This window comes from Pelobates fuscus, chromosome 9 (genome assembly GCF_036172605.1).
Source record: "Pelobates fuscus isolate aPelFus1 chromosome 9, aPelFus1.pri, whole genome shotgun sequence".
NCBI classification, from domain to species: Eukaryota; Metazoa; Chordata; class Amphibia; order Anura; family Pelobatidae; genus Pelobates; species Pelobates fuscus.
Window position 1 is genome coordinate 24,900,549 of NC_086325.1, and position 9,446 is coordinate 24,909,994.

General features: G+C 41.2%; 1 protein-coding gene across 1 annotated transcript; it reads right to left on the reverse strand.

Moving 5' to 3' along the window:
* Positions 1–2,335: 2,335 nt before the first annotated feature.
* On the reverse strand, positions 2,336–8,467 carry HSD17B8 (hydroxysteroid 17-beta dehydrogenase 8). Its single transcript, XM_063433291.1, has 9 exons — positions 8,403–8,467; positions 7,403–7,605; positions 7,202–7,318; positions 6,412–6,507; positions 6,172–6,257; positions 4,769–4,853; positions 3,449–3,491; positions 3,173–3,247; positions 2,336–2,723 (listed from the first exon to the last, which is right to left on the reverse strand). Exons 1-9 carry the CDS (start codon positions 8,446–8,448, stop codon positions 2,707–2,709), a joined length of 768 nt encoding a protein of 255 aa, XP_063289361.1. The 5' UTR covers positions 8,449–8,467; the 3' UTR covers positions 2,336–2,706.
* Between the last annotated feature and the right edge of the window lie 979 nt (positions 8,468–9,446).

The following is a 9,446-nucleotide window of genomic DNA, read 5'->3' on the forward strand; positions in this document are numbered from 1 at the left end:
GTGTGTGTGTGAGGGAGAGTGAATGAGAGAGTCAGTGATAGTGTGTGTGAGGGAGAGTGAACGATAGTGTGAGAGTCAGTGATGGTGTGTGTGAAGGAGAGTGAATGAGAGAGTCAGTGATGGTGTGTGTGAAGGAGAGTGAATGAGAGAGTCAGTGATGGTGTGTGTGAAGGAGAGTGAATGAGAGAGTCAGTGATGGTGTGTGTGAAGGAGAGTGAATGAGAGAGTCAGTGATAGTGTGTGTGAGGGAGAGTGAATGATAGTGTGAGAGTCAGTGATAGTGTGTGTGTGAAGGAGAGTGAATGAGAGTCAGTGATAGTGTGTGAAGGAGAGTGAATGAGAGAGTCAGTGATGGTGTGTGTGAAGGAGAGTGAATGAGAGAGTCAGTGATGGTGTGTGTGAAGGAGAGTGAATGAGAGAGTCAGTGATAGTGTGTGTGAGGGAGAGTGAATGATAGTGTGAGAGTCAGTGATAGTGTGTGTGTGAAGGAGAGTGAATGAGAGAGTCAGTGATAGTGTGTGTGAGGGAGAGTGAATGATAGTGTGAGAGTCAGTGATAGTGTGTGTGAAGGAGAGTGAATGAGAGAGTCAGTGATAGTGTGAGGGGGAGTGAATGATGGTGTGTGTGAAGGAGAGAGTCAGTGATAGTGTGTGTGAGGGAGAGTGAATGATAGTGTGTGTGAGGGAGAGTGAATGATAGTGTGAGAGTCAGTGAAGGAGAGTGAAGGAGAGAGTCAGTGATAGTGTGTGTGAGGGAGAGTGAGTGATAGTGTGTGTGTGAAGGAGAGTGAATGAGAGTCAGTGATAGTGTGTGTGAAGGAGAGTGAATGAGAGAGTCAGTGATAGTGTGTGTGAGGGAGAGTGAATGATAGTGTTTGTGAAGTAGAGTGAATGAGAGAGTCAGTGATAGTGTTTGTGAAGTAGAGTGAATGAGAGAGTCAGTGATAGTGTGTGTGAGGGAGAGTGAATGATAGTGAGAGTCAGTGATAGTGTGTGTGAGGGAGAGTGAATGATAGTGTGAGAGTCAGTGATAGTGTGTGTGAGGGAGAGTGAATGAGTCAGTGATAGTGTGTGTGAAGGAGAGTGAATGAGTCAGTGATAGTATGAGAGTCAGTGAGTGACAGATATTGTGTGTGTGTGTGAGTGATTTAGTTTGAGTGACAGAGGTAGATTGTGTGAGAGTGTAATAGTGAGACAGTGTGTGTGAGTGTAATAGTGAGACTGTGTGTGAGAGTGTAATAGTGAGACACTGTGTGTGAGAGTGTAATAGTGAGACTGTGTGTGTGAGAGTGTAATAGTGAGAGTGTAATAGTGAGACTGTGTGTGAGAGTGTAATAGTGAGACTGTGTGTGTGTGTGAGTGTAATAGTGAGACAGTGTGCGTGAGAGTGTAATAGTGAGACAGTGTGCGTGAGAGTGTAATAGTGAGACAGTGTGTGTGTGAGAGAGTGTAATAGTGAGACAGTGTGTGTGAGAGTGTAACAGTGAGACAGTGTGTGTGTGTGAGTGTAACAGTGAGACAGTGTGTGTGAGAGTGTAATAGTGAGACAGTGTGTGAGAGAGTGTAATAGTGAGACAGTGTGTGAGAGAGTGTAATAGTGAGACAGTGTGTGTGAGAGAGTGTAATAGTGAGACTGTGTGTGAGAGAGTGTAATAGTGAGACAGTGTGTGTGAGAGAGTGTAATAGTGAGACAGTGTGTGAGAGAGTGTAATAGTGAGACAGTGTGTGAGAGAGTGTAATAGTGAGACAGTGTGTGTGAGAGTGTAATAGTGAGACAGTGTGAGTGTAATAGTGAGACAGTGTGAGTGTAATAGTGAGACAGTGTGTGTGTGAGAGAGTGTAATAGTGAGACAGTGTGTGTGTGAGAGAGTGTAATAGTGAGACAGTGTGTGTGTGAGAGTGTAATAGTGAGACAGTGTGTGTGAGAGAGTGTAATAGTGAGACAGTGTGTGAGAGAGTGTAATAGTGAGACAGTGTGAGTAATAGTGAGACAGTGTGAGTGTAATAGTGAGACAGTGTGAGTGTAATAGTGAGACAGTGTGAGTGTAATAGTGAGACAGTGAGTGTAATAGTGAGACAGTGTGAGTGTAATAGTGAGACAGTGTGTGTGTGAGTGTAATAGTGAGACAGTGTGTGTGTGAGAGAGTGTAATAGTGAGACAGTGTGTGTGTGTGTGTGTGAGAGTGTAATAGTGAGACAGTGTGTGTGAGAGTGAGACAGTGTGTGTGTGTGTGAGAGTGTAATAATGAGAGTGTGTGTATCAGTGAGTAACAAGTGAGAGTCAGCGATAGCGTGTGTACGAATGGGAATAAATAACAGTGGATATAGACATTACATTTACTTAATTTCACATTTTAATAAAGTGCTTGATTAATTTTATAATATTGTCCATTATTTTCATTGGTATTTCAGTTCAGTCCATGCGGATTTCCTGATAGGACAGCAGCTGGGATCCTCTGTCCATAGATAGTACACGAACCCTAATTAACAGAAATTAATTAGAGATCTCTCGCACAATTTAAAAAAATAATTGGTTATTTTTAACCTAAAAACTCCAATCCCTGACTGTAATGAAGAAACTGGTCGTTTCATCTTCTATTTTGCACAAGTAGCAATAAGGCACTTCAGGGTCCATGAGTGGAGGTATAATGCCCGCACATCGCCATCAGAGTCGCAGCATTTAACGTACTTGAGAGAACAGTTGAGGTTACATAAAAAGCCCACCTGTATATAAAAAAAAAAAACGACAATCTAAGTAAGTAGTATAATGCATTAAGCAAAAACAGCAATAAATAAGGTACAACCTGATCTATAACCTGGTGCTGTGCAGTACACTGCAATATTCTTGTTATTACACTCAGGGATCAGCCTTGTTTGTGGCATAGAATTACACAAATTAGCAGGAATTTCCTGACTTGGACATATCCCAGGACTTCTTCTCACATGGAAATTTATAAAGTGTGTGGCTGCACAAAATGTGGATTTAAGGTGTAAATACCCTTTATTATAAAATGGTAAAATATGCTAAAGAGTTATGAAAAGTGCTAAATACTAATGATTATCATATAAAAAGAAAAAAAAATACTTCTCAAAGAAAATGTGCCACTTCCTATATAAACAAATACCGCCCTAGACCAATAAAAACATTATTATAGGAGGGTTTTTTCTTTTACCGGTCACTTCAATGCTGGCCCCTGTGATATACTTGCTGTCATCTGATGCCAGGAACGCACAAACATCAGCAATATCTGGAAAGTGTGAAATATTTGACAAGATGTATCAAGGCTCAAACTGGCTGTTCCAACTTTACATGTTTATATTTCCAATTTAAAATGGATTTCAACGCAATGATTAGCAAATACACACAGATCTCTCCACAATACTTTAAAAACACACTCAATGAATTGTCCTTTAAAAATACAGCACACAGGGCTAAATAGTAACTTTACCTTCAGGTTTACCAAGTCTGCCCATAGGAATGGATCCCGAAATCTGTAGAGACAGGGGCGTATTAGAAGGAAATATAATGTAACAACTTGTACTTAACACTAGAGAAAAGTAAAACCATCACTTCTCTGCAAATCCCACCACTGAATAAGATTTTATTTTTTTAAAAATCACTTCTAACTTGTGTTAATCTTATTTTCATGTGATGCTGTGTTCTTTTTAATGTATATTAAAGAAACACTCCAAATACCATAACAGCTCACTGTAGTGGTTATGGTGCCTATAATGCCCTGCTCCCTCTCCCATTGTAAGGAGTCTGCTGGACCTGCTCCCTATCTCTGGAGAACTGGAAGTTCCTAAGTAAGAGGATCCTATGTAGGAAATTCCAATGGCTCTTTTGAGCAAAGTTCCTGCTTAGGAATTCAAGCTCTCCAGAGAGTGACACCCAGCAGACCCAGGTAAGAAGTCAAACCATTCAAAAACAGTTTGATTCCTTATAATGATGGAGGCGTGCTTCGAGTGTTCCTTTAAATTCACATCCAGTTCAGTCATGGCACCACTACCACACATTGCATTGGAGGAGAGGAAACAGAAATGTTGATGGTTCCCCTTGAAGAGACTGGATCAGCCAAAGGTTGTATTATGAATGTTATGGGAAGAAAGTAAGCACAATAGGACAAGAAACCTGTTTAATCCATGACTCATAGGGTTAGAGTGGTTTCCGGTTGCAGTCACAGGCAACTAAAACAGTTTTGACTATTTGCAAGGGAATGCAATAAAACAGATTCACAGGCACTCCAATTGTGAAAGCCGCAGGCAGATTTAGTTTCACAAAATGAGCAGCAACGTTTTGACCTAACAATAGGTCTTTGTCAACGTTTCGACCTAATAGGTCTTTGTCAAGCTCAGCTTGACAAAGACCTATTGTTAGGTCGAAACGTTGCTGCTCATTTTGTGACAATAAATCTGCCTGCGGCTTTCACAATTGGAGTGCCTGCGAATCTGTTTTATTGCCTTGTCATATTGGGATTGCTGGTCCTGTTCCAGAGCACCTGTGTCCGCTGGGAGTGATTGCGGTTCCTGCAACCTACTTTTGCTACTTGCAAGGGAATGGCACTATAATGACAGTGGGCTGTAGTGGTTATGGTGCTTGAAAATTAGTAAAAAGTTCAGCTTTTTCTGGAAACTGTTTTGAGTAATGTACCTGGAGAGATATTTTGGAGAAAGTAAAAGAAAATCATGTTGCTCAGGCAAATAGAAGCTATAGCTTGATATAAACCAAGAGAGGACCCAAGGATATAGCACTAGCCAGTATTGGTCACCTTATCTAATACTTTCTGTGGGACTTTATCAGTCATCGGTGTAGAGATGAATCCTGGCAGCACAGTATTACACCGGATCCCATACCTGAGAAAATGAAAAATTAAACGTTTACAGCAGAAAAGACATTGCGTAAAGGAAAAATGAATTAGTTTTAAGAACACTCCAAACACCTAAAGCACTTTAGCTTGCGGAATTGCTTTATCTGTGAAGAGTGTGTCCGCTTTTCTGATTTTAGAATAAGTTCAATTAAAATGGGCAGTTTTATACATTAACCTGGTTACAGCCCCTCGGCTGTCAATCAGACAAGAAGCCCTGTTACTTCCTGGTTTGGCTAGCTCAGTGGAGCTAAACTTAAGAGGTAGCTAATTGACCAGAGCACCTGCCTTGCAAAGATTTCTCATTGAGCTGATGTTTGTTATTTGACAGCCTCAGAACGTCTGGGCTGGGGAAAAGGAATCTGCAGCTTTTGTAAGCGGTTTTAGATATACCCAAAATGAAAAAATGCATTCATAGAAACATAGAATGTGACGGCAGATAAGAACCATTCGGCCCATCTAGTCTGCCCAATTTTCTAAATACTTTCATTAGTCCCTGGCCTTATCTTATAGTTAGGATAGCCTTATGCCTATCCCACACATGCTTAAACTCCTTTACTGTGTTAACCTTTACCACTTCAGCTGGAAGGCTATTCCATGCATCCACTACCCTCTCAGTAAAGTAATACTTCCTGATATTATCCTTAAACCTTTGTCCCTCTAATTTAAGACTATGTCCTCTTGTTGTGGTAGTTTTTCTTCTTTTAAATATAGTCTCCTCCTTTACTGTGTTGATTCCCTTTATGTATTTAAATGTTTCTATCATATCCCCCCTGTCTCGTCTTTCCTCCAAGCTGTACATGTTAAGATCCTTTAACCTTTTCTGGTAAGTTTTATCCTGCAATCCATGAACCAGTTTAGTAGCCCTTCTCTGAACTCTCAATAAGGTATCAATATCCTTCTGAAGATACGGTCTCCAGTACTGCGTACAGTACTCCGTACAGTACTCCAAGTGAGGTCTCACCAGTGTTCTGTACAATGGCATGAGCACTTCCCTCTTTCTACTGCCAATACCTCTCCCAATACAACCAAGCATTCTGCTAGCATTTCCTGCTGCTCTATTACATTGTCATGTTTTCATTGTGGGTTAGGGGTATATCTACTAAATGAGATATAGATGCATGAGATTTGCCTTCCAGCAGTGATGAAGATTTGTTGAGATATAAGCAGTGCTGGCCTGGGCAGTAAACAAAGTAGCAGATAAGGCCTATGCTTTCATGCAGGAAAAAAGAAAGACAATATGGACTAAATCTGCACTGTTAAGGCCATACATCAGTGACAGATGGAGAAAATTAAGCCTGACTTACCTTGCAAGCTCTTTGGCAGCAGTTCTGGTTAGCCCCTCGACACCAGCTTTAGATGCAGCATAATTACACTGCCCAAGGTTTCCCACCTGTAAGAATTAGGGTGATAGAAACAAATGTTTCTATATTTTATGATTTTATTAACAAAAGCTGGAGAGGGATTATTTATACATCAATCTTCTTCAAACATCAAGTATGAATGCATTTTTAAAACACACGACAGAGTCCATTTTTGTGTCCTACCTTCCCAACAATACTTCCAATGTTGATGATGGAGCCTTTGTTTTGTCCGTTGGCTACAAGAGCTCGAGCCACAGCTTGTGTAATAAGGAATGGACCCTAAAATAGAAAAGGGAAAGAGGCAAAGAATAAGAATCATGCAGTTCACATTAAAAGGGAAAGACATCTAAAACACTCCTTTTAACAATGCACCGGTGATAAACAGGAGTTATGATAAAAGACTGATTCCTTAAACAATCAATTTCGAGAAATTACATTTGAATGGCAAAAGTGAGGCTAAAATAGCTGTGTTGTGACTGCGGCTGATTTGGGCGAATTTTTCTAAATCAGGGATTTTAGTCTCCATTTGCCATTTAAATTGAATTCGCTAACACTTAGTGTTTAGTGAATAATCTTGTAGAATGGCAACTTGCCTCTTGGTCAATGCTTACTAAGACTCCAAATATGCTCATTAGCATTAGGAAACCTAATATACATATGACGCCATTCAAAACAATCTGTGGACCAGAAGAAAAGGAAATAAAATATGACATGGATGCTTTAACACAAATGGAGAGGGATGAGACACTAAAGAATACATTGAATGGATTCTATGACACATTTAAAAACATTGCAGCAACAAAGAATTGTGTTTTCGCTTTACAGCTGCTAGGCTATTCAGTACGGTTAATGTTCATGCTGTACACTTAAAAGATATTCAGGCAAGGAATCTTCTTTTGGAATGACACTGCACCAGTAAAAGATAGCACTGCAGCCCATGAGACTGCAGAGTGTAAGGTTATGTTTTAGTCACCTTGAGGTTGACACTCAACACAGAATCAAAGGATTCTTCTGCCAAGTGAAGAATGAATTCATCTCGAGTGATTCCCGCACTGCTGACAGCAATACATGGTGACCGTGAGTATTGAGCCTGAGGAGGATAGAGGGACAATTAGAAAAGTGTAACTTTTGCACTATATAAATTTTTATTTGCGCCCTGTATCTCACACTTAACCTGTATCTGCTCTATTAAAGCACTGACACTCTGTGATTGAGAGACGTCAACTTGAAAGGCTGTGTGTGCCTGTCCCACAAGTCCATGACAGAGACTCTGTAGTGTATCTTTGGCTGAATCAATATTTACATCAACCACAGCCACTGAAGCTCCTTCTAGAGACAACCTTTGAGAGATGGCTCGTCCAATCCCACTACCTCCACCTTGAAAATATTAAGAGTTCAGTTCAGACTTGTTGATTCTTTGGTGAGAACTTTTAATAAACATACAATCTGAATCAATGCTTCATAAATACAGATGCAGGGAAATATGTTTAATTTAACACGCATACAGGTTATGTGACAGTAATTCCAGACTCCTTAGCATGTGTCAGAACAGTAACCTCAAGTGAGTAGGAAACAGTGCAAGATTAATTCATATTACAAACCATGTAAGATCTGATACTGATGAACAAATCTTTGAAGGGAGAATTAGAGTGATCACATTTGCTAAGGAGAAAGGAATCATTATAAAAGATGCACATAATTTGGGGCAACATAGCATTCAAAAAATCAGTTGTTTTTCCACATACTTCACAAACTGTCAAGAGGTAACCCCTAGATTGAGTTTCCTTGAGGGCTGCGCTGATTAAAAAGTCTGAACACTACTTTATGTATACTTAGAAGAGCTATGATCTATGAATATTGATATCAACATCCCCCTTTTACAATGGTATTGCCAGCCCTCCTACCACATTAATACACTGAGTACCCTCACCCCCCTTAATTGTCAGGAACCAGACTAGAGGCTATATCAGTCCCTGTTAATTCCTGATGTTCTATCCAGTTTCTCAATATCACAGGAAACATAGCTTAGAGCAGTTACATTGTCAGCCATTACTGATACATTGAGTAAACTATTCTCAGTTCCATTGTGCCTGTACAAACCCCATCCCCTGCAGCATGTATCTGCCACAGTGTGGTAATGCCATTATTGCTGCTAATTAATATTATTAATTGACCTGTCACCAGAGCCAGCCTGGACTTCAACCTGAAGGTGGCAGCCATGACACCGGATATAGCTGTACCATAGAGAAGAATAAGAAATCGCCAGGTATAAACCATAGAGCGAGGGAGGGAGAGAGAGCGGCAAGCCAGTGATTGGCCTTGTATAGGGGGCTGAGCTGACTTCATTAGCTGTGTTGGTCTGCACTGCAACTACTATAATGCTCTGCCAGACTTTGCTGGACTACAACTCTCATTACTCCCAGCCAGTGTGCAACTCCTTCACATAAACTGACCCCTAGATAGTGTTTGGTACAGGGCTGCCTGCCAAACTACAACTCTCATTACTCCCAGCCAGTGTGCAACTCCTTCACTTAAACTGACCCCTAGATAGTGTTTGGTACAGGGCTGCCTGCCAAACTACAACTCTCATTACTCCCAGCCAGTGTGCAACTCCTTCACATAAACTGACCCCTAGATAGTGTTTGGTACAGGGCTGCCTGCCAAACTACAACTCTCATTACTCCCAGCCAGTGTGCAACTCCTTCACATAAACTGACCCCTAGATAGTGTTTGGTACAGGGCTGCCTGCCAAACTACAACTCTCATTACTCCCAGCCAGTGTGCAACTCCTTCACATAAACTGACCCCTAGATAGTGTTTGGTACAGGGCTGCCTGCCAAACTACAACTCTCATTACTCCCAGCCAGTGTGCAACTCCTTCACTTAAACTGACCCCTAGATAGTGTTTGGTACAGGGCTGCCTGCCAAACTACAACTCTCATTACTCCCAGCCAGTGTGCAACTCCTTCACATAAACTGACCCCTAGATAGTGTTTGGTACAGGGCTGCCTGCCAAACTACAACTCTCATTACTCCCAGCCAGTGTGCAACTCCTTCACTTAAACTGACCCGTAGATAGTGTTTGGTACAGGGCTGCCTGCCAAACTACAACTCTCATTACTCCCAGCCAGTGTGCAACTCCTTCACTTAAACTGACCCCTATATAGTGTTTGGTACAGGGCTGCCTGCCAAACTACTGATACCGGAGAAACTGACGG